This window comes from Rhinolophus sinicus, linkage group LG07 (assembly GCF_036562045.2).
Source record: "Rhinolophus sinicus isolate RSC01 linkage group LG07, ASM3656204v1, whole genome shotgun sequence".
Lineage (NCBI taxonomy): Eukaryota > Metazoa > Chordata > Mammalia > Chiroptera > Rhinolophidae > Rhinolophus > Rhinolophus sinicus.
Genome location: NC_133757.1, coordinates 47,098,368 through 47,122,589, shown reverse-complemented (window position 1 = coordinate 47,122,589; position 24,222 = coordinate 47,098,368). Strand labels below are relative to the sequence as shown.

General features: G+C 48.2%; 1 protein-coding gene across 1 annotated transcript in view; it reads right to left on the bottom strand.

Annotated features, from left to right (window-relative positions):
• Nucleotides 1-24,018, bottom strand: part of HKDC1 (hexokinase domain containing 1) — a 43,876-nt gene extending 19,858 nt beyond the window's left edge. The window contains exons 1-9 of the mRNA XM_019731708.2: nt 23,731-24,018; nt 18,624-18,786; nt 12,507-12,655; nt 12,289-12,408; nt 8,505-8,600; nt 7,411-7,510; nt 5,063-5,246; nt 2,062-2,217; nt 758-991 (exon numbers count right to left, since the gene is read on the bottom strand). Of these exons, the coding sequence (XP_019587267.2) occupies nt 758-991; nt 2,062-2,217; nt 5,063-5,246; nt 7,411-7,510; nt 8,505-8,600; nt 12,289-12,408; nt 12,507-12,655; nt 18,624-18,786; nt 23,731-23,793 (1,265 nt within the window). The 5' untranslated portion in view covers nt 23,794-24,018. The remainder of the gene's footprint in view (nt 1-757; nt 992-2,061; nt 2,218-5,062; nt 5,247-7,410; nt 7,511-8,504; nt 8,601-12,288; nt 12,409-12,506; nt 12,656-18,623; nt 18,787-23,730) is intronic.
• Between the last annotated feature and the right edge of the window lie 204 nt (nt 24,019-24,222).

The following is a 24,222-nucleotide window of genomic DNA, read 5'->3' as shown; positions in this document are numbered from 1 at the left end:
CATAGGGTAGCAGTTGAATGGGGTCCTGGGAGCCCTGCTAGGCCAGGGCTCACCCCTTTAGTTGCTAGACGGAGGGGAAGGCGGGGGGTGAGAAGGGGGAGGGGCTAGGGCAGTTGGAGCAAGTAACTGGGACATTTGGGAGGCTCAAAGAAGTGGCTATTTTATCGCTCATATGTTAACCACTAGGGCATGTCCATGCATAATGTATTAGCTGAATAGCATCTCTGCCCAAAGGCGAAGGGTTCTTTCCCCAGCTTTTTCCAGGGTGTACCCACCTGACTTCTAATACACCTCTGAGAGCCACAGGGGCTTTCACTCTCCCCCTTTCTGGGAAATTCTCATTTCCCTGTGTTTTCCTACCAGTATCTTTCATATGAACTTGGAAACCTCTAACAACTCAATTTTTCCCAGTCTACAACTGGGTATATCTTACTTTCCAATCTTACCACATGATAGATATACAATAATAATGGATAGATAGGTGACTAGATGGATAGATGGATACACACAGATGGGTGGCCTTGCTAGTCAGGCAACTGGCATTAGCAGAATATTTCTTTAAGAATGATTCCCCCAAAGCAACCCAGCCAGCTAGACGGACGTAGTCTCCCAATTTACCCTTTCCCCTGTATTCTCAGAACCAGTAGGAGATGGATGGTTCCCGCAACCCAGAGAAGCATAGTTTAGAGAGAACACTGGGGCTCTGCTCCAGGGGAGACCCGTTTGTTGGGGGGGTGGGCTGGCAGGTAGCACTCACTGAGGATGTATCTTGTAGAGTGTGCCATCCACGCCCACTGTGGTCCGGAGCCGCGCCAGCTTCTTGTTCTCCCGGAGGCGTGTCAGGATGGCTGCTAGGGCCGCTGCACAGAGGTTGGCTGAGCGGAAGGAGACGATGGTGCAGACGTGCTGAACTGCGATGCAGTCGGCCTCCGAAGGCTCCAGGCCCAGATCCGTAAGGATCTCTCTTGTATTGGCAAGGCCTTCTTTATACCTGGCCAGGGGACAGGAATGAGGGGACCACACTTTTCCATTCCATGGGAGTCCCCCTCAGCGAACCAGCATTCTCACCTCTCAGGATGGTGAAAATAAATAGGCTGGCACACAGTAATAGAATGATGATAATAATATCACCAATGATCATAGCAGCCACCATTTATTGAACACTCACTATGTGCTGGGCACTTGTCTAAAGACTTGACATGGATTAGCTCAATCCTCACAACAGTTCTGGGGGAAGTACCATGTTCCCCTATTGTACGGAAGCGAGCCCTGAGGCACAGAGAGAGTAAGTAACTTGTCCACAGTCACACAGCTAGTAAGTGCGAGGGCCAGGATTTGAACTCAGGCAGTTAGAGTACACAGCCCACCCTTTTACTTACCCTGTACTATACTGCCTTTTTCTGAAACTCAGTCCCTGCCAAGCTCTGCACAGACTGAGAGTCAGAGTCTCTGAGAGTCAGATGCCACTTAGATAAATTAATCTAGTAAACTACAAAATCCAGGGTAATGCCAGGGTTTTTATGCCAGAGGAACAGGACCCTGAGTTGACTGGTGTGAGCCCCCATTGCAGGGACCTGTGTATAAGGCCTCAAAGCCAAAGCTAGTCCTCAACAGTACCAGGTAGAGAAGGCTCTTGCTATAGCAGGAGTTCTTAACTGAGATTCCACGGGTCAAAGGATACCCTGGTATTATAAGCAAAACTGTGTGCAAATATACAATTGGGGGGAAAGGGTCCAGAACTTGAATCAGATTCTCAAAGGGGTCAGTGACCCTAAAAAAGTTATAAATCACCACTGTAGGGTGAAAGAAGGCAGCAAAACATGAGGCAGGGGATGGATCTCCATCAGCAAAATCCTAGGCTGATGAAACCAACAAGAAGCCACATCTGAGTTTCGGCTGGCTTTGCTGACCCACCTGAGTCTGTGCCCAAGTCGGAATCATCCTGGTGAATGAGGAAGACCTGGTCCCTTCTGCGCACCACTACCACGAGCATCGCACACCTTGGCCGCCCACCCCACCCCTCTGCAGAGTCAAGGTAGGAGGGACCCAGCCAGCACTTACTTCTCCATGAGAGCCACATGCCGTGTTTCAATCTTGCCCTTAGTGAGGAGGGTGGAGGATTTCCTGCCGCCAAACAGGAGGCCGGCCTTGGCCATCTTCAGTAAGATGAGCCTGACGAGTTCGCCTAAGTACAGGCCGCTGATCATCTTCTCAAACCTACAATTTGGTGAACAGATCAGTGGCAGCAATGCCTTTGGTTGTGCAGCATCCTTTCCCAAAGCCCGTGAGCCATGGCCCGTAGTCAGGAGCATGAGGGGTGGGAGGGCCGCTCCACGGGTCAGGAGGCCTAAGTCCCTGTCCCAGCTTGGGGTGCCCTTGGCAGCCCACTTATCCTCACTGAACCACTCTCCTCACCTATAAGAGGGGAGGACTAAACCAGAGGAGATCTAAGATTCCTTCCTGCTCACAAAGCATTTGATTTCAAGAATCTTTATCTCAACCACCCCTGGCCATGGGGGTGCCATTCTCCCCTCCGAGTACTAACCAGGCCCGACCCTGCTTGGCTTCCGAGATCAGACGAGAACGGGCACGTTCAGGGTGCTGTGGCCGTAGACAAGGGGGTGCCATTCTCATGTTAGGTTTCAGGAATTAACCGCAGAGCCTTCACGTACTTTCCCAACCATGCCATGACAAACCCACATTTCAGATGCTTCCAACTCCTACACCATCCTTCTGCCCAAGAAAGATGCTGTGTCTGTGAGCAGGGCTTGGAGAGCCCCTGAAAGGTTCTACAGTCATGTGGATGAACTATCCCAAGAGACTACCCAAACCTAGACTCTGAGTCTGCATCTAAGAAGCGATTACTAATTGTTTCCCAGGTAAACTATTAAATACAGTGTTTCTTTTCCAGATATAATAGGGCACAAAATTACGCACAACCTGCTTCCTAATCAGTTTTATCTATTTCATTGTAAAAAGTCAGAGCATTGCAGAAACAGAAGACGAAAGAAAAGAAATCCAGGCTGACTTTGGGGAAATGGAATTTGTTTTAAGGGAAATGGAGAGGGACGGGATGACAAAGCCTAAAAAGCAGGCACCACTTCCTTGGGCTGTGACTGCTCTGTGTCACCAGGGAAATGGGTGTGTGCTGGGGAACAGGCACAACCAAAGCAGAAATTTACTTTCCAGCTATTCTGTTCTGTGTTTGAATGATTTCTGGGAAGTACTTAAAATATTTATCCACCAGGGCTTCTTGACAAAATGACTGCTCAATGCACAAGGGCTGGAAAAAATGCACAATGAGCCTGGAGCATCTTACTGCGCCAGACAACGTGATGAGAACATGTCAAAAGGACATAGGGACCAGCCTGAAGGGGCTTCCACTGGCCAAATCTGAAAAAATTTGAACATCAAAATAAATAATGGTAGGAAGAAATTATAACCCATGAAATAAAAATTTAAAAATCCATGAGTCCATATTAGTATAAACAGATAAGTGGAGGGGATAGGAAAGCTCTTCCTTACAGTAGAATAACAATACACATAGAGGGAATGATGGACTTAGAAATTCATCAGTGGAGGCTAAAACTAGAAAATGAAAGTTTAATGAGAAACAGGTATTTACATGGCCTCAAAGTATCTCTTCACCAGATACTTCTTCATTACAGAGGGAATAGGAATAACCTCTGGTGGAGAAACCTGCTGTGTGTCCCCGTAACCCAGTGATTCACGGTGGCGTCCCCAGTAACGGAACGAACATGTGCATCCAGGTGTGATGCACTGAAGAGGACACACATCACCTGTGGGATAGTCCTGCCAAAATGCCTCACCTGAATCTAATCATGAGGAAACAGACAAAGTCAAATTGAGGGACATTCTGTAAAGTGAATGACTTCTATGCTTCCCGATCATGAAAAACAAAGAGCTACTACAGAAGTTTTCAAGATTAAAGGAGGCTAAAGAGACCAGCAGCAAAATATTAATATAATGTGTGATCCTGGATTGAAGCCCGGACAATTTCTTTTTCTTTTTTATAAAGGACATTAGTGGGTCAGCTGGTGAATTTTGAATAAGGTCTATAAATTAGATATCAGACCTGATTAAGTGTTAATTTCTTAATTTTGATAATTGCACTTTGGTTATGTTAAGGGAACGCACTAGTTTTCAGGTAATACACTCTGAAGTATCGAGGAGTGAAGGGATATTATATTTGCAACTTAGTTTCAAATGGCTCAGAAAAAATAATTGTATACAGACATGTGTATTTTATATACATGTGTATTTTATATGTATTATATATACATATACACACAAACATACAGAGAATGTTACTATTAAGGGAATCTGAGTGAAGGGGAGTTTTGTACAATTTTCTTTCACAACTTTTTGTAAGTCTGAAATAATTTTTAAAATTTTAAATATTTTTTTGCATCCAACAGACACTTAATGAGTTGCAATAACATGTAAGGCACTATGTATAGAAAGGAAATAAAAAGCACACGTGTAGCCTGCCTCCAGGGAGCTCAGCATGTAGACAGAACTGAGCCAAAATGGTTGTTCCCAGGGCTGGGGCTGGGGCAATGCATATAACACCCCCTTAGTAAACAGTTCTCCTGCAGGTGAGTGTGGGACAAGAGCTGAGAAAGGCTGCATGACACCTGAGGCTGTGAAGGAGTCAGAAAGCAGGGTGGCCGGGAGCACTGGACTGTGGCTGAGCCCAGCTTCCTCGGGTGGCACTGATTTGTCACGTGGCCACTCTTCCAAATGAGCCCAGAGGGCAGGACCCGAGTCACCTGGTTTCCTGCTGCTATCTCCCCTGCCTCACACATCTGTGGTCCAGAAATATGGACTGAATGTAGAATTAGCGTATGACCTAGGCGAAATCACGTCCTAGGCTTCTGTTTCCTCATCTGTCCAATGAAACTGAAATACAAGCTTTGCCTCAAAAACTCTTGCAATGGATAACCAGTCCCTACGACACAGCCTCCCAGGTCTAAAGTGTCCCCGAGTGCTTGGGTATTTCCTGGGGCTGATGCACAGGTGAGAGCACGAGGGGACTCACAGCTGCTTCCCGGGGTTGAGCGAGCCGAGGTCCAGATCCCGGTCAAACTCGGTGCGGATGTCCTCCAGGGCGCCGTCGTCCCCAAACGCCCCCCACTCGGTGTTGATGCACATCCTGCCCTCGTCGCCTTCCACCAGGTCAATGTTGCTCATGTCCTCCATGTAACACGCGTTGGTGCCAGTGCCTGAACAAGGGGTCAGAGAGAATATGCAGAGAAGGAAGGGCACCTGGCTGGGCAAACACAGAGAGGACTCATCTGCCTGAGAGTCCTCCCCTTGCACCACCGAGCGCCTCTGATCCACTCCCGGGACTGGTTCTCGCTGAGGGAAGCAGCTTCCTTCGGCAATTCCTTCAGCAAGCCCGGGAAGTTCCTGAGACTTAAAGCTGACGTGTGGAGTCTCTACTCCTCAGGGTGTTAATGGTTTGCTGTTCTGAATGGAGTCAATTGTGAAAAGTGCCTGATGAATATGTATTGAGAGCTGACAAAACTCATTTACAGAGAGGAGGGTGAGTTAACCTCAAACTTATAGATATATTTTTTTAAATCACCAACCCACAGTAATTTTTAAAAATCCTTTCCTGAAGCTACTTAACCTCTTCTCTATCTGATACTAAAAATACGCTTTCCTCATGGCCTGCCACAAATTGTTCCTAGCATACGCTACAACCTTATCTTTGACAGTGATTAGCTATCACCTAAGAAAGCAACACTCCATTATTCAAACACAAAATCACTCCAAGGAAATGCCTCAAACACTTGAGTACTGGGAAGTGACTGCAAATGGGCACAATCTGTTTGGGCCTATCGGGATGATGGAAACGTTCTAAAATTGGGTAGTGGTGATGGTTACAAAACTCTGCCAATGTATTAAAATTCATTGAATTGTACACCTAAGACAGGAAAATTTTTATGCCTCAATGAAGCTGTTTTTGTTGTTTTTTTTTAAAGAAATTTTTTTTTAAGCATCTTCCCCTGGTTGATACTCTGGCCTGAGGATTTTAAAGCCAACATGAGAAATAAGAAATGCAGAGAAGCAGAATGTAATACAATATTTGGAAGAAGCTTTTCTCAGAAAAGCATGAACACCACTTAGGCATGGCACCCAGTCTGCGGGTTACCTAGCATTGTCACTAAGACAGACACAGTGGACAGTAGCTGGATGCTGTGACTCGCAAGCGCTCGTCTCCTTCTGAGGTGTGGGGCTCCAGAAATGGAAGAGCAGATGAAGGCCCTCAGATATAAAGATGTATGCTTTGGGAAAGTCAGGCTGAGCAGAATGTAGTCAGAAATTAAGAAAAAGCAATTCAGAAAACTTTTCCCAATGGTGGTAAAGAACTGGGAGGTGGAAGGGTATACTCAAGAACAGCCTATGAATCCAATCCATAGCTTTACTGTCCCCTAAATAGCCTTCTAACAGACCCCTCCTGCAGAGCCCCTCCCAGCTCAGGGACCCCCCCCCCCCACTGCACTGTTACCTCCCTGGTCCAGGCATCCACCCATCTTGCCTGCACATGACCTCCTGGCTGGTCACCTGGCTTCCACTTTTGCCCCCAGTAGTTGATTCTCCACACAGCAGCCAAAATGAGCTTTTGTGAAAGTGCACACGCACCCCATTTATCCATCCATCACCAAAGTCCTCCAGGGCCTCCCTGGATCCCTAGGGGGAGCAGCCAAAGACCCTACAGTGGCCGTGTCCATTCTGTACAGTCTGCCCAGCCCCGTCCACTGCCTCTAACCCGAACAGCCTACTCCCCTCAGCCTTCACTCACTTTGACTCAGCCCCCAGTCAGCCTTTTGGGGTTCTTCAAGCACTGGACTCCTTCCCATCTCAGAGGCCATAAGCTTCCTCTTTTCTTTGCCAGGGATTCTCTTCCTCTTGATCTCCTCTCTGCTCCCTCCTCCTCATCACTGAGGTTCCTGCTCAGATGTGACCCCTCAGAAGGCCTGCCCTAACCACCCTACCCAACTCACGCTCAGTCACACCACCCTGCTTCATTTGCATCACACTAACCACCACCTGAAATTACCTTTAGGCCTTGTTTTGCCCTTTCATCCACCACCCCACCAAAAGCTCTGTGAGTCCAGGGACCTTTGAGTGCTAACTCACCACTGAGAACCCAATACAGAGCACAAGGCCGGACATAATAGGCACCCAAGTGAACGCTTGTTGAATGAATCAGTGAACGCATGTATTCATTTCTCATCTTTCTATGTTGTTTCTCCTAGATAGACAGTACCAATACCCTTCCACAGAAGTTACTCAGAGCTTGCTGAAACTAAGCCTCACACCAGCCCCTCCCCCACTCCTCCCCCCCCACCCCCAAAAAAGCAAGTCAAATTGAGTTACCAAGGATGACACCAACTTCACAGTAGGGATCGTCATAGGCGCACGTCATCATGGTCCCCACAGTGTCATTGACCAAGGCCAGGATGTCCACATCGATGCCCTGTTTGAACATAAGCCCAAGAGGGCGTCAGCGGGTGGGAAGAATACGTTAGCCCTTTACCTTTCCCCACGCAGGAAGCAAAAGCAGTGAAGGTGACTGGGTGAGACAATCACTAGATCTTGCCAGCGGGGCCTGCCCGGAAGATGCAAGGCCTTTGTCGAGGTTCAGGGGTCTAGGGGAAAGAAAGAGCAGGAGGGAGCTGAATAGGGGAACCCATGCAGGACCCCGGGGAAAGCGTGTGTATCCTGAGAGCAATGGTGTTTTCAGGAAAAAACACCAAAGTCCTCATTTATCGGGACATCTCAGCCAGCCTCAGCCAAGGCCTCTCTGTGGGCAGCACATTTCTGCCAAGTCACCCTGCGTTATTGCACCACATTCCCCAAGGCTGGGGGAGTATTTCAAAGTAAAATGAAAATAATAAGAGAAAAACACAAAGAAAACGGTCACAGCTTTAAAGAGAAAAAAAGACTGGAAGGGTATCTATCAAAATAGTCCTCTTGCTATCAGGGTAACAAGTAATTTGGGTTTATTTGCGTACTTTGCAGTGAGCAAGGAGCGTGTCTTGCTTTTGGAGTTATTTAGATTATTGTAAAATTTATTCAACAAAAAGAGATGTTCAATGAGTAGAGAGTAGAAAGTGGAATAGAGAGCCAGACTTGAAAGAAAGTGACCTTTTAAGCCTCAGAGAGGAGAGCTGGGGGTTGGAGCATTACACACAGCATGGGGGGCTAACCAAGATGGCCTGAGGGGGCTGTGGCGGCTGGGAAGGTCCCAGGGAAGAGTGTCCAACTTTCAACAGTAACTGGAACAAGCTCCACATACCAAGGCCCACCAGTGGGTTTATCCAAGTTGGCCACACCTGTACTACAGTGAGACTTCCCTGAGATCGATTCCTTCTCTGATTCTCCTTCCAGGGCAGGCACAGTGTGAGACGCCCCTTCAAGAGAAAGGGGCAAGGCCTGGGGGGCTCCCCATGCTGAGGCGAACTCCTCACCTTGTGTTTTTTTATGGCTTTGGTCAGACGGCTCACTACATCTGTGTCCTGGACTCCCCGAGCCTTAAACTTCTTCGTCCATGAAAGCAGAACACCCTAGGGGAAGAATTCAGATCCAGTCAAAACAAAGATAGATCTGAAAATGAGCTGCAGGAATTTTGTGCTTAAAGTACACGACCCCCACCCCCAACCCCCCACAACCCGGCCTTCTCTTCTTTAAGCTGAATCATCCCAATTCTTTCCGCATTTATTCACAGGCCTTTTCTAATAACTTAAACATCATTACTTCTCCCATCCGAGCAGTCTGAACTATGATACATAGCGGCAGAAAGAACAACTGCGGAAGAGTCAGAATACTTGTATTCACAAGCCATTGGACAAGTCATTCAACCTCTCTGACCCTCGATTTACTCATCTGTTAGATGGAAATGTCACTTCCCAGCCTCTGTCACAGGAATGCTCTGATGGAAATACCTGGTATGTGGTAGATACATACTATGTGTACAGAATGCAGGTTGCTAGGTGCACAAAACAGAACTAACATGGTGTTAGCTTGTGGAACTCCCTCAGGAGTTTCAACTTAGAAAAATGGTTCTCAACTTGCATCATCAATTAGTTGCTTAAAGTCGGTGTTTCCCAAGAGTTTCATGTCTAAAATAGCAAATAATCATAGAATTTTTCCAGACTGGAAGAGAACTTGGACCAAGGCCACACACAGTTAAGAGTGGCTGAGCCCAAACTCACGAACACCTCGACCACACTTCCCCAATCCCCTCAGTTTATCGATAAAGAAGCTGAGCTGTAGAGAGGAAGGAAACTGTTCTCCGTCTCAGAGGGAGTGAAGGACAAAACCAACCTGGAAAACAGGTCCCTCTAGCTCCAGTGAAGAGCAGCTTTTCCCTGGACCACAGCACCACCTAGTGGTAGCTCTCCCTAACTTCTGCTCTCATAGGCCATGGTAACATCCCTTCTTCCCCTGAGAGATTGAGGGGTGGCATCCCCCCAAAAAGGTGCTAAGCACAATGTGGGACCTATGGGGGGGATGGTGTATGGGGGAGTAGGGAATAAATGCTTGCGATGTACTGTTAAGTGAAAAAAAAGCAGTGCATACAACTATGTATTTTTTAAATTGTACATGTAGCATAACATCCGTATTTAACAGATATGACTGAAAGGAAAACCCAGTAATTCTAGTAGTGGGTGTCTCTGAAGATTGGGATTAGAGGTGATTTCTATTTCCCTCTTTAAACTTTTTGGTTTCTACCTTCTTTTCTCTACCTTTTTTTTTTTTCCTACCTTGAAGAATAATTACCATTTTATCAGGAACACACACGTGCACACAAATTTCTCTTTGGCTAAGACTTTTCTGTCCCCTCATTAAAACAACAACCACCACAACAGCAACAAAGTGACCGCCTTTAATTCCCTCGCCCTGATGTTTCATCACTTTTTAGTTCCACAAAGGCGCCCTCCACCAGACCTCACAGAGGCTTCTCCTTCCCACCTCCTTCTGCACACATATGGCTGATCACCATTGTCCCCAAGAGCCTTATTTTTGTGTCACAAAATCTACCCCTGCAGCAGAACCATGATTAAATAGCTACGCCCACACCCAGTTATTATTAAGGCATTTCCTTGTAGCTGAAGCTATTCTACTTAATTTTAGTCTTCACTGAAAGGCACTTTTGGGGAAAATTTTATAAAATACAAGCAATTCAACTAGACTTTGATGAGAAAAAGTTTCTCCCTTCGTTGATATAATCAAGCACACTGCTGTAGTCTAATGTTACCAGAAAATCCTTACTGGAATACAATAAAAAATGGGTCAAAATGCTTTCAGGCACCTGCTGGCATTTTTAAAAACATCCTAGAGCTGTGTCTTTCTGGAAAGATGGTCTGGTCCAGGAGTTTGTGAGCATGGGCTGAGCCACTCTTGGTCACGTGGCCTTAGGCAAGGCTCTTAACTCCTCTGAGCTGCAGTTTTTCTCAAATATAAAATAGAAATAATCTTACCTACCTCATATGATTGTTTGGGGATTTTAATGAGATAATACACATAAAGAGTTCAGCAGAGTGCAAGATACAGTGTCAAAATCTGAGGTACAGTGTTTATTATTATTATTGTTGTTGTTGTTGTTGTTGAAAGGTGCTGGTGGATACTTGACTTAGGTAAATGCCAAAATCCTGGATGGACAAACCATACACTCACCCCACATTTATCAAGAAAATATGCAAGTTTGATTTTCAAAGTCACAGTAACTCCCACAGAGCTTGAGAATTTTCTCCCGTCTTCCTGCGGTCTCTGTTCCTGAGCTTCAGTAAGAGGTGTTTAACTATTTGGTGAATCTGATCTTCAGGCCTGATTCCTGACTCCACCTTCCACTTCGACTCCTGGGACCTCTGCTCTTCTAGCCAGCAAAGATGATGCCACTTCAAAGCAAAGCGCCACTTGGCCTCTTCTAACATTCCCTGAAACCTTCATTATACTATTTCCCCCAATCCTTTCTTTATAAACCTCAGCCCATCCCCTGTATAGACAGAGGACGGCAAATTCCCATTCAATGGAATCAGTAAATGACTGATTGTACTTTACAATTTCCAGTTATCTGACACCTGGGAAATACAAGACAGTGTGCGAGAGACCCTGGGGGTGGACAGGAAGAACAATATAAAGCAGTACTTGCCCTCCAGAAGCACCTGCAGAATTGGGGACAAGGTGCAGAAGCTGAACTAGCCGAGTCACGAGGGGACAACCCTCCTAACCGCGCAGCCCCCACTGATACAGCAGGCATAGCACTGGGCACTTGCAGAGGTTTGGTCTCAGCCCCGCAAGTGGGTATTATTGTCCCTGTTCACAGCTTGTGATGTACAGTGAAAGCCAGGGCTCAAGAAGTTAAGTAACACGCCCAAGGGACACAAGTTTTCTGAGCCACGATTCACAGCCAGGTCTGAGGGATGGGGAAACCCACTTCCTTTCCACTACCTGACACCCATAAGTGGCTCAAGCCAATAATATCCAACACATCCCAAGTCGGGGCATGACATCAAGGTGGTCTGTGCACTGACTGCCAGCTGGGTGTCATGACCTGTACATGCGATTGGAGACCACGGGCCACCACCCCAGACCTGACTCTTCCCATAAACCCCAGGACCCAGAAAGCTCACTGTCCTTTTATATGGCCCCTTATTTATCTTCATAGATTTACAAAAGAATCAGGTTTTTACATCTACGTTTACACATTGAAATCAGAGGCACACCGAGATGGCAAGTGGCACAGCCAAGACTGTACACCCAGGTGTGGTGTCTGCTCAACAACACTGTCATTCCAGTGCCCCCCCCACTCCTCCTAAGGGCTCACCGTCCAGGTGAGGTTCCCTGAGCCTCCCCACTCTGCTTACACTCTTCTGCTGTCAGTGGTTCTGCCATACGGTCCCCAGACCAGCAGTATCCATTATCACCAGGGAACCTGTTAGCAAATCTCAGGCTGCACTGAGTAAGAAAACCCCAGGTGGGGCCCAGCAATCTGTGTTTATCAAGCCTCCCTATCCCCTGGCCCCCCAGGGGGATTCCAATGCAACTGAGGTCTGAGAACCCCTGTGCTGTGCCCCATGAAGTGCAAAATCAAGGCCGCCGCGATAACGAGTTCTATGCCTCACATTTCTACCTCATCAGTTAAAAAAAGAAAAGAAAAAACAAGCCAGAAAACTGCTGCTGATCGCTCCTGTTCCCAACCCGCACAGACTCCAGTCTTGCAGCTTCTTCCCTCCGCACCACTGGCCTTACCTCTTCCAATTTAGTCTGCGCGCAGGGAAAAGAGAAGGTTAGGCCCAGGGGCAGTTTCCTGTGCATCAGCCCTTTGGTCTTCATGAAATCTGCCAGGCAGTCAGCTACGTAATCAAACAGCTGCAGAGACGAGAAAGCACGGGCCACTCATGAGCTACATGTCCAGGCCTTCAGACACCCCACCCCAGCCCCGCTTTGTAGAGCCCCTGCCCTGGTACCTCGGAGCCAGGCCCTCGGATAATTTCATTGGGTGTCGGATAGAACTGACTCTCCATCTGGACATTCTGTTTCCCCTCTTCAGAGACTTGCACCTTCAACACTCGAAATTTGGATCCTCCTAGATCCAGGGAAAGAAACTCCCCATTTTCTATTAAAAAACAAACAAAAAAGTTGTTTACTGACGGTATGCTATACAGCAAGCTCTGCGTTAGAAGCTGGACATGCAAGAGATGTCATTAAGTCTCACAACCACCTCAAAAGCTAGTATTATTATCACTTTGTGAGGGGTGTAAATGTCTAATCATTATGCTGTTTTGTACACCTGAAACAGAGAACAATCTGATGGTTGCCAGATGGGAGCGGGTTCGGGGTGAAAAAGGAGAAGGGGATTAAGTATAAATTTCCAGTTATAAAATAAGTCATGGGAATGTAATGCACAGCATAGGGAATATAATCAATAATATCGTAATAGCTACGGATGGTGTCAGATGGGTACTAGACGTATCGTGGTGATCACTTCATAATGTATGTGTCTCATCACTATGTTGTATTCCTGAAACTAATATAATATTGTATGTCAACTACCATTGAAAAATAATTTAAAAAAGAAAAAAAGCCAGGTACCATTATGTGTACTTACTGAGACTCCAGAATGCAGCTGCTGCCATGAGCCCTCCCAGTAAGGGGCAGAGCTGGGGCGTGACCCAAGTCTCTCTGACTCTGCAGCCTGAGCCCTGCCCACGGGGCTATGCTATAGGGAGGAAACGTGTTCCTTTGGAGAAGGCAAATGTAAATTCAAGGCAGGTAGTATTACCCTCCTCGGGAAAAGAGAGCTGGTACTCCAAGCACGGGACTGAGCGGGGAGGTGGGGTGGCAGGGAGGATACTCAATATTTGGGGCCAGAGTCACTCCCAAATGAGAAAATGTAGCACGACCCAGCCCAGTGCAAGACAGATGCTGTTAATAAAAAGGTGGAAGTGATACACATATTGCAGCAAGGCCGCCCACCCTGATAGGTCAACTCAGGCTCCAGACAGAATTCCTGCCCAGGACCCTGCCAGTACCTTCAGCGTCAGTCGTAGATACGGGCTGGGAACTCAGGTGGGCAAACCCTGGAACCAACAAGCGTTTGTATAGAATGTATGGGCCTGAAGAGTGGCTACCCGTACCAGGCACGCTTCATGCTATATGCCCAAGGCGTGTGTGAGGGAAACTCCATGCCCACAAACCTGGGAACCCAAGTGGCCTTGTTTTGTACCATGTGACCCCCAGCTACAGCTGCTTCGTGGCTCTAAGGGGCCCGCTGGCCATTCAGATTCACTCCTTATGAAAAACAACATAGAGGGAAGTTGCTGGTAGGTGGTAAAATCAGAAATGGAAGCGTCTTGCAAGCCGGAGGTCAGCAGGGCAGCCAGGGTAGCCCCACAGATATCGCCGAAACCATGGAGTCACAGTCCCGAGTGGACCATGGTTCCTGCCCTCGGAATCCCACGGGATCAGGTGTGTCTCCTTCCCGGTTGTGTCCTTGTACAGAAACCCCCAACCCCCTTTCTTGACCTGGCTCAACTAGGTTTCTCTGTTCCTGGCAGTCGCAGAGCCACAAGCAGGCGCTCCTGGTGCTCTTCAAACTTGAATGTGCACGTGGACCTCCCAAGAATTTGGTTAACACACAGATTGTGATGTAGCGGAGGTGGTGTTTGCGACTCTGCCTTTCTGAACAAGCTGCCAGGTGCTGCTGGGACGTGGACCTGCTGGTGTAGCAAAGGCTTAGGGTCCTCATTTACGGGCTCAGCCAGCTGGATCTTTTGTTTCTGTGGAAACATCTGGATATTTTGTTTTTGTGGAAACATCTGGAAAGTGAGATACTTATCTCCCTAGGTCAGCCCCAAAGGAGCCATTTATTATTCCAACAGGGAATACAGGGACCTACGTAATCCTGAGCAAATTTTGTTAGCACTCCTCATGTACCAAGCAAGAGATGTTTTCACAGAGGTTACCTTGCTGCATAGGAAGTACCGTAGGGTAGATCACACAGTCCATGTACAAACATTTACTGAGCACGACTCTGTGCCAAGTAATGCGCCAGGTGCTAGGGGTGCAAAGACGAAAGACTTTGGGAGCCCATCAGACGTACAGGCAAGTAAGTCACTTCCATACAGCAGCGAAAGTGCTCTGATCATGGGAAGCACACGGAGCGGGATCTAAATCAGAGCAGGAGCAACAATCCAGAAGGGACGATACAGAGCTGAGAGCTGAATGAGAGAGAATCAGCCAGCTGGGTAGGGGAGGGGAAGGGTGGATGGATCCCAGGGAGAAGAAACTGAGCAAAGGAACCAGCTCACACTGGGGTGGATGGGAGAGGGGGGAACTGTGCTTCTGAGGAAGGAGGGAGGTGTGACAGAAATGAGGCTGGCAGGTAGTCTCAGGGTAAATTAGGAAGGATTTAGAAAGCCGCCCCAGCCCCAAGGAGCTTGGGCTTTATCTGGAAGGTGAGGGGGAGCCACAGAAAGACTTTGAGCTAGGGAGTGCCAAGGTCCAATTGAGATTCTGGGAAAACACTTGTGGCACCCCGCAGGCTAGACCAAAGGGTTTTAATAAAAGAGGAGGCTGCTGTGCCCCCATCCAGACAGGAGGTGTGCACAGACCTGGTATGGTGTCAGCATGCACTCATTTGTTCCTCGGGCCACCAGCACCATTACCACTAAGCAATCACCTTGCTCCACCGGTGACTCAGGGCAGTATTCATGGAAACCATGTGGTATGGTCCCTTCCATGACTCTGCCCCCAGACAAAAGACTCATGGGACCCCAGGGGAGAACCTGCCCGGAAGAGGGCAACAGTGGCAGTGGGACCATTACGGTCTTCACAGAGATTATTATGACCTCCCACCACAGGGATGTAGTTACAGCATGGTGACTGCAGTTAATAACACTGTATCGCATATTTGAAAGTTGCTAAGAGAGTAGATCTTAAGAGTTCTCATCCCAAGAAAAACATTTTGTAACTGTGTCTGGTGACAGATATCAACTAGACATTGTGGTGATCATTTCACAATATATACAAGTATTGAATCACTGTAATGTACACCTGAAACTAATATATGGTATATATCAGTCATTTCTCAATAAAATATAAATTAAAAATAATAACAATTAAAAAGAAGAAAATGACCTCCCAAGAGGGTGAGATTTCCTGGACAACCTGCCCACTGTGGATGCTGCTCCCCTGACTGCCCAGTGGCTCCAGGCTGCCGCGGACGCTGGGGGTTTCCTCCTCCTAAGCCATGGCCAAAGCTTGTGCCTCTGGCCCTTCCCCACCTGCTAGTGCATCGTCTGGCAAAGGCACATACGTTTGAATGTGTAGATCCCCGGAGGTTCAGAATCTCCAGGGGAAGACGCCTAGGAAACCATGTGTTTAGGAATCGTGCCAGGTGAGTCTGATGCTCAGGCAGGTATGGGACCCCTGTGCCTATCAGCCAACTGCCTCGGGGCTCCCCGGGCTCACCCGCAAGGCTCACCCTCCAGGAGGCCTAGGAGGCTGCCTGGAGGAAGAGGCCAAGAAGGGAGGCAGCTGGGGTGCAGCCCACAGAATCAGTCCCCTTCCCAGTCAGTGGACACTTCCTTCGTGATGGTAAAGGAGATGGCACAAATGGTAACAGTTGTAAGGTACTTTGTAAGCACCGTCAGTGGCAGCTCCCCGACTGAAACACTGGGAGGCAATAAGCTCCAATCGTTTACCTCCTCTCAGGTAGGTTCCGGTGGCAGGAGGGGAAACTGCAGAGAGCGGGTGCACTCAGAGGGTTTCTTTGGAAACTGCATACATTTCTGAAATGGAGGCCCTCCAGGATTAAGAGAGTGCTATTTGTTTGGTCTTGTTGGTTAGTAATCATGAAATTACATCACTAGCTAGTTCACAGGAGCTACAGCAGACTTGGGACAACATTTTGTAGATTTTAAAACACTCCTTCCACATGACCTCATCTGATCCTAATGACCCTGCATGTCGGTAGGGCAAACTGGCCACGTCCCTTTACTGATGAGGATAGGGACTCCCCAAGGCCACGTGGCTTCATAGGGACTCTGCCACAGGATCACTGGTAAGATGCATTGTGTGACGAGAGGCTTCGAGGAGACAGGAAGAAAGGAGGTGGCCTAAGGAGGAAGGAATTTCCAAAGCTTTCTGAAGCAGCCTGGGCCAGGAAGGCACATCTGGCCCAGCATCCTCCCAACCATCAAAGGCCACTTCCCCTTGCCTCTGGGGACAACCTCTGCAGGAGGCGCCTGGCACAGGGAGCCAGGAGGACTTCACCCTCCCTCTGTGGCTCCCTCACTGCCCCCACACACCCCAGGACTCTGCTGCTTCCTCCAACTAGCCCTGGATGACCCGTCAAGGACCATAGTCCCCTCAGCACTCTCAGCACAGTGTCAGGAACCAGGAGAGATTTCAAAGCAGGACTATCTGTCTCCAAAGCTTCTGTTCCTCTGGGGTGGTACACTGCCCGCCCTGTATACTCACCCACCAGCAACAGAACAGGTCTCTCTCCTCAGTTCCCAGGGGCCTCTCAAACCGCAGAGCCAAGCTACTTTGACCCAGGCAGTGTCCCAAAGGGACCCGGAATCTGGCTAATCTAATCTAAGGCCCCTGAGGGCTCCCCAAACTTCAGTCCCTCTTCCTTCAAGAGTCCCCAAGCCCTTGCTGGAGCCTGGACAGAACACTGGGACCCTGACCCTGGGGTAACCCCTTGGTCCTCAGTACTTTCATCCGTCCTGGGGATAAGAGGTACACCACGGGGTTCTTACGGGGATTGTGTGGGACAGTGAGTCCCTAGCACCCCTTGACCACAGGAAGCATCTGGTAGATACCAGTTCGTTTCCCTCGTATGGCTTTTCCCAGAGACTGAGAATGGAGGAGTTGGATGAAATCTCATAGATTCCTTCTAGAGTTCTCTAGACTGTGTAAGCAACATAATGGTCCCCCAGAGCTGTCCACATCCCAATCCCCAGGTCTTGTGAATACGTTAGTTCATATAGCAAGAGGGAATGAAGGCTGCGGATGGAATCGAATTTGCTCATCAGTTGACCTTGAGGTTGGGAGATTATCCTGGATTATCTCAGTGGGCCACATTTAAATGTGGAAGATGCAGAAGGGACTGAGTCAGAGAGAGATTCGAAGATGCTACACTGCCGACTTGGGGATGGAAAGGGGCTTGAGAGAGGAATACAGGCCGCCTCTAGAAGCTGGAAAAGGCAAGGAAACAGATTTGCCCCTCAGGTCTCCGGAAGGAACCCAGCCCTGCGCACACCTTGGTTATAGCCCCGTGACACCCACTCCACAGCTATGAGAATAAATTTGTCTTGTTTTAAGTTGCTGTGTGTGTGTGGTAATTTATTACAGCAGCAATAGAAAACTAACATATAGGCCAACTCTGTCATTTTACAGATAGAGAAACTAAAGCTCAACATTTTGCCAAAGGCCACCTAGGAATGGCAGAGCTGGGCCGCCTAGAACCCAGATGTCTTGAATTATCATTTAATATTCTTTCTCTTATATCATGCTGTCTTCCATTACTTACTATTGACAGCCTAGAACCTAGATACCTCGGCATAAAATGCCATTTATTAGCCAGTCAAATACCTCCGGGCCTAGTATGCATCAGGCACCATGCGAGGGGCTCAGAACACGGGGTGGAGAAGCCGCAGCCCCAGCCCTCGTGGAGTACTGGTCCCGCGGGGAGATGGTCACACACAGCAGGGTGATGGGTGCTGCCAAGTACCTGAGCCAGCAAGGGAATGCTTCCCAGATGGGGGCAGTGGTCTGTACACTGAGATCAAAAAGCTCCACTGGCGTTCACCAGGGGAAGGATGCTGGGATGTTCCGACAGGAGAGGGAACAGAATGTGCGGGGCCACGGCAGGCAGAGAATAAGCAAGATAGTTGGAGCTTTGGTTCAAAACTCTTGGTATTGAGTCTGACTGATGCATCAAGAGCTGGAGGCAGGGGAGGGTGTGGAGAAAGGGCTGGAGCGATAAGCCAGGGAACAGGAGCAAACATCAGTTACCTTCAGCTAAGAAGGACCCGGGAGAATCAGGACCCCGGGAAGCCCCCAGCCCCACTCACCTGAGCCGTCTGGAATGGCCCTGACAAAGGTGGGCAGCATCTTCACCGAGGCGGTAGGGTTGGTGTCCTTCCCCAGACCCTTCTGCATTTCAGCCTGGAAACGAGTCATGATGTCCAAAAGGGTCTCATCAGACAGACGCATGTGATACAGGAACCTGTCCACCTGGAACAGACACCGGGGTGACCAGGGTTAGCTGCTGGGGGCACCTGCCCTCCAGCTAAGGCTGTAAATTCCCACTACGTGGGGACAGCTTCGTGACATGGATTCCCAAAGGTTCCTTGCCGGACCCCTTATCAAGCTGGGGACGAGGTGGGGAGTTAGAAGAACAGAATGGAAGGCTGGGGAAGGTGAGAATTTATTCCTCTCAAGTGTAAGCTCTTAGGAAGAACCGATTTCCCCATTTTTATGATGGGTCAATGGAGGGGCAAAAACTAAGAAAGATTTAGGTTTTCTAATGCCCAGTTCAGAGCCCTCACCCTCGACGCACTGCTTCGCTGCTAGGAAAGACTAGCTATTAATGTATCTTGAACCTTGAATTCCTAAACATGGAAGCTCTTTCGTCTAATGATGACAGTATATGTCCAAACATGTTTCCCTTTGTTTACGAGCTGCTAGGGAGCTCAGAGCTAACCCCATTTCCAACTGCAATCTCTAAAATCCAGTCCTTTAAATTTCCATTTTGTTTTTGTCTGAGGCTGCTCTAATTAAGATGAAGTTTAATTTTTTTTTTTTTTTTAAAGATTTTATTGGGGAAGGGGAACAGGACTTTATTGGGGAACAATGGTCAAATTGTTGTCCTTTCAATCTTAGTTGTGGAGGGTTCTGTTCGGCTTCAAGTTGTTGTTCTTTCAGTCTTAGTTGTGGAGGGCGCAGCTCAGCTCCAGGTCCAGTTGCCGTTGCTAGTTGCAGGGGGCGCAGCCCACCATCCCTTGCAGGAGTCGAACCGGCAACCTTGTGGTTGAGAGCCCACGCTCCAACCAACAACTGAGCCATCCGGGAGGCAGCTCAGCTCAAGGTGCCGTGTTCAATCTTAGTTGCAGGGGGCAGAGCCCACCATCCCTTGCGGGACTCGAGGAATTGAACTGGCAACCTTGTGGTTGAGAGCCCACTGGCCCATGTGGGAATCGAACCAGCAGCCTTCGGAGTTAGGAGCACGGAGCTCTAACCGCCTGAGCCACCGGGCCGGCCCCTGAAGTTTAATTTTTAATGCCAGCTCAAATTGCTATTGGAAACCAGTGGATGTCACTCAAGTAACCAGGAAATTGAGGTACAGGACCCCCACGGGAGGTAAGTTATAAAAAGCACTATGACTGTGACCAGCCCACTTGAAGGAGCTACGTCACATCAGGAAAAGCAGAACAGCTTCGTCCCCGCTGCTAATCCTGTGGCGGGGGCAACCTGGATTCCAGGGCTCACTGGGGTGGATTATTGACAAGGGCAGGAGGAGGGCCAGTGGCCTAAGTGCCCTGTATTTGCCACCCGTGCTTTGTATACTGAGGGGCCTCTCTACCCACCCAGGTCACAAGAAGGCGCTATCCTAGCCCGTTCCTGGAGGAATTGCTCTCCCACGCTTTTCCCTAAGGCTAAGAACATACATTACAGACTACAAAGTGCTTTCATGCCTGTCCCCTCATTTAATTACCATGATATCCCCTTGAGGCAGCCAGGTAAGGCCAAAATTCTTGTCCCTGATGGAGAGACGAGCACCCCAAGGCTCAGAGTCATTAAGCAGCATTAGGGGAGCTGCGGGTAAGTGGCAGCCCTGGGACTGCGGGACCTACAAGCCCAACAGACAGACTACACCAAAAGTGCAGGGGCCACACGGCCTTAATCACAGGGCAGGTACCTAGCCGTCAGCTAGACCTAGAGGACGGCAGCCCAGCTCAGTCGGGCCGATACAGAGACCCAAGCCAGTGAAATGGCCATGGTTCCAGGGACTTGGGGGCAAGAGAGAAGCCAGGAAACCATCAGAGAGCCATTAATAAAACAGGACAATTGGGCTGTCAGCACATTTGAGAAGACAGTATGGAACCAGGTCAGGCTTCACTAAGGGCTTCCCGTTCATCCGGCATTTGTTCATGACTAATTGGTTGGCACTGCCGCTCACACGGAGAAAGCTGATGACAGAGATGTGACTCAAGTAATTTGGGCTTGGGAAAGGCGAGATGTACCACACGGGAAGGAAACTTCCTCCTTTATCACCCAAGGCCTCTGAGACAGTGGCCCTGAGCCTATTGCTCATTTCACGCAGCCCCAGAGTATAAAGAACCTCTCTGGTCACCCCCATAGGGTCATCCCGTCTGTGTAAGTAATGGCTTTAAAGTGCTTGGGTCACTTGTGAGCTGCAGTTTAACAGTCATTCAGGACTTTGTGTTACCGCTCCCGTTGCTTCAATAAGTTAAAGTTATGCAAAAAGAAGGTCAATTTAGCAGCAGTTTCTTGTTTGTTCTTTGTATCTTGCAGTTCCTGGAACAGTAGCTAGAAGGGAAGAATGAAACGTATGTGGGGACAAAGGAAGAACGTCGCTGTATTTTCAATGCAAATAGGTGAGCTGGGGCTTGTGTAGCCAGGCATACATGTTGCAAGCCCTGAGGGAGGGGGCTTGAGCTGCAGGAGGCAAGCAAGCCTGCTTCTGGAGTGGCTCCCAAACCATGCATGGCACTGCTGCTGAGCAAAGGAGCCAGCAGGCAGCGTGTTTAACATAGGAAGGGCAGATTGTCAAATGTAAGCTCAGCGTTTACGGAATTATGGGAGGTGGGAGCTGCAAGGGACTCAGAGATCACAGGCCAAAGGTCCCGTTTTATGAATCAAGAGTCATAAAAAGGGTCAACTCTTGGACCCAGTGATTTCACTTCTGGGAGCCTTTAGGAAATAATCCCAAAGGTGAAGGGCATTAAATACATACCAATGTTTAGCAAAGCAATTTTTAACTGTCAAAAAAAAGAAAAGGCATTTTAGAAAGTAGCCGAACGTCCTACAAGAGGGAAAAGTTAAATTATGGCATATCCAAATTGATTACTAGGAAGATATTCACATAATTGTAAAGAAATGGAGAAATGTACATAGGTGGTTACAATATAACGATAAGTGAAGGACACAAGTTCAGAATTGTATACACTATATAAATATAAATGTAAAAACACACACTGAAAAACGGGAGCGGTGGGATTAAAGGTAACATTTCCACTTTTCGTAATGTTGACTTACTAGACTGTAAAAAGGACACTTTGAAAACCTAACCGGTCCTTCTCTTACGAGTAAACAATCTATAGGTCAGTGGCCAGGCCCACCCCAATGCTATGAATAGGTCAAATAATATCAATGTATTAAATCGGAAGAGAAGCTGTCAGAGTAGTTTCTCTCTTCTCTCTCTCTCTCTCTCTTTCTTTTCTTTGTTTTATTCTGTATTGTTTTTATTTTAATGTTGTTATAGAAAGATTTTAAAAAATCATCCCAGGGTCTGATAGCAATCCTAGCAGTCAGGTAAGCTCAGGATCTTGATAAGTGTAGAGACCGGAAACACAGGCACTAAGAAGGGGACCGGATGCCTGACACCAGAGGGAGAAGGAGCCTGTGCCTTTTGACCAGGTGTGTTTTCACCACTTGGAGAAGTGAATGAGCCAGTGTTCTCTGAACCTGTGACTCATCCCAGCAACCCATAAACCAGCCTCCCGTGCTACCCCAGACACCTGCTGTGTCACTTCCTTAAGGTGGCTACAAAGTCTTCCTGACCAGCCCTACTCAGCTCCCTCTCACAGGCTTTCTTGCTCATCATAGGGAGAGGGTAGGTCAACCCTAGGCCTTGACACAGGCTGACCCTCCACCCAGAAGAATCTGGAACAGATCAGTGGAAGTGGCATTTTCAGTCACAGAGGCCTCCTGAGACTGCACCTGGGCTGGTGGATAAACACATCCACCTGATTCTAGGGTGTAACAAAAATTAACCACCACAAAGAGGCCCAAGGAACGGAATCTAATTTGCAGAACCTCAGGTGTCAAGTTTCCAAAGACCCCCCCTTTGGGGGTTGGAGAGATACCTCGCAGGTTGCATCTTTACCAAGCAAGTAATAACAGAAAGTGAATTCTTAAGCAGTGCTGTAGAGCATGTTTCCACCTCCTTAAGAAGCCAGTAAAGGGCTCTGGGAATCTAATCAACAAATGTAAATACAGGTTACATCTGATTGATTTATATTTTAAGATTTGCTATAACCTCTAACCCTACTCTCTGATGAACAGGATTTAGTGGGAGTTTATCCCACCGAGCATGAGGGCTGCAAGGGACCATCTCCTTTTCTCTCAGTTTGAAACACCAGGAAGCATCATGGCACAATGGAAAGAATGCAGGAGGAGGAGTCGGTGACTTTGGTTTAATCTCCCCAGCGCCACTTTAAACATCTGGGTTACCTTGGCTAAGTCCCGCTGCGGGGAGGACTTCCATTAACCGTATATTGAGAGACACTCTGGGGAGCTGGTATGGCTGGAGTGGCAGGCTGGGTTTCTTCCAAGCTGCCAGGAGGAAATGCTGATGGCCCCCAGTTGAGCCTCAGCAAATTTTAACCAGCCCACCTTGGAAAGAATTTTGTCGGTGAGTTTCTTGGGCAAAGTGGCAAAATAATGCACACCATGACTAGCATACCCTTGGCCAACAGCACACGCCAATCATAAGTATTTCGATTACTGTACATAAAAACTCACCTCCCTCTTGGTGCTACATGTATATTCTTTCAAGCACATGAAAAATCACAGGAATTACTTTAAAAGATCTCAAAATTTCTTTTATAATGATTCTCCTCTCTTCTGTAGCCTTCTCCCCAAACATGCCTTACATCAAATAATACAAATGGCTTCTAAAGGCTTTCTCCTCCTCCCCTTGCCACCCGGGGATCTGCCAGGAAGTTCCGAGTGAAATTCAAGGCTCAGGACAATATGCAATGCCCAGCCTGGGGAGACTTACTTCCTCTTCCCCTTCTGTGAGTTTTGTTTCACTGGTCCTATGCTCCCTCTGTGTTTTTAAATAAGCTCTCTTAAATCCTTGCGATGAACGCAAGGTATCAGGTCTGTGAGTGAAGAGTGAAGCCCGCATTTCTCAGCTTTGGGAGCCCTTACCTTCTTGATCTGATCCTCCTTCATCTTGGTGAAGTAAAACGCCATCAAGTGTACCGCAAACATTTTCCCCAAGTTTGGTTTGTCCTGAGATGGGCCAAGATTTCAGAGCAGTCTCCGGAGTACTGCCCACTTCCAGTTCAGGCTGGAGGCCTGTGGGGAACTAGGTGCTACAGATTAAATACTTCCAGGCTGCTCAGTGCAATGATTAAACTTCGCCCCCTCTCTCTGGTCCCTCCCTCCTGCACACTTGATTGTCTAGTAGGAGGCTCAGGATGGTAGCTGAGAGTTGGTGGAGGGGAGGCAGGGGATGGGTTGTGCTTGACTCTGAAACTCCAGTGATACAAAATCTTGTTGCTAAGCAACACTCTCAAGCCAGGGCTCCACCAAGCCCACTCAGCCGAGGAAAATCTTCTGAGAAGTTGGGTGTTAAACAATACCAACTTTCAACCAGCTGAGCTGCTTTGCAAATGTCTAGGCTTTTCTCTTTAGCCC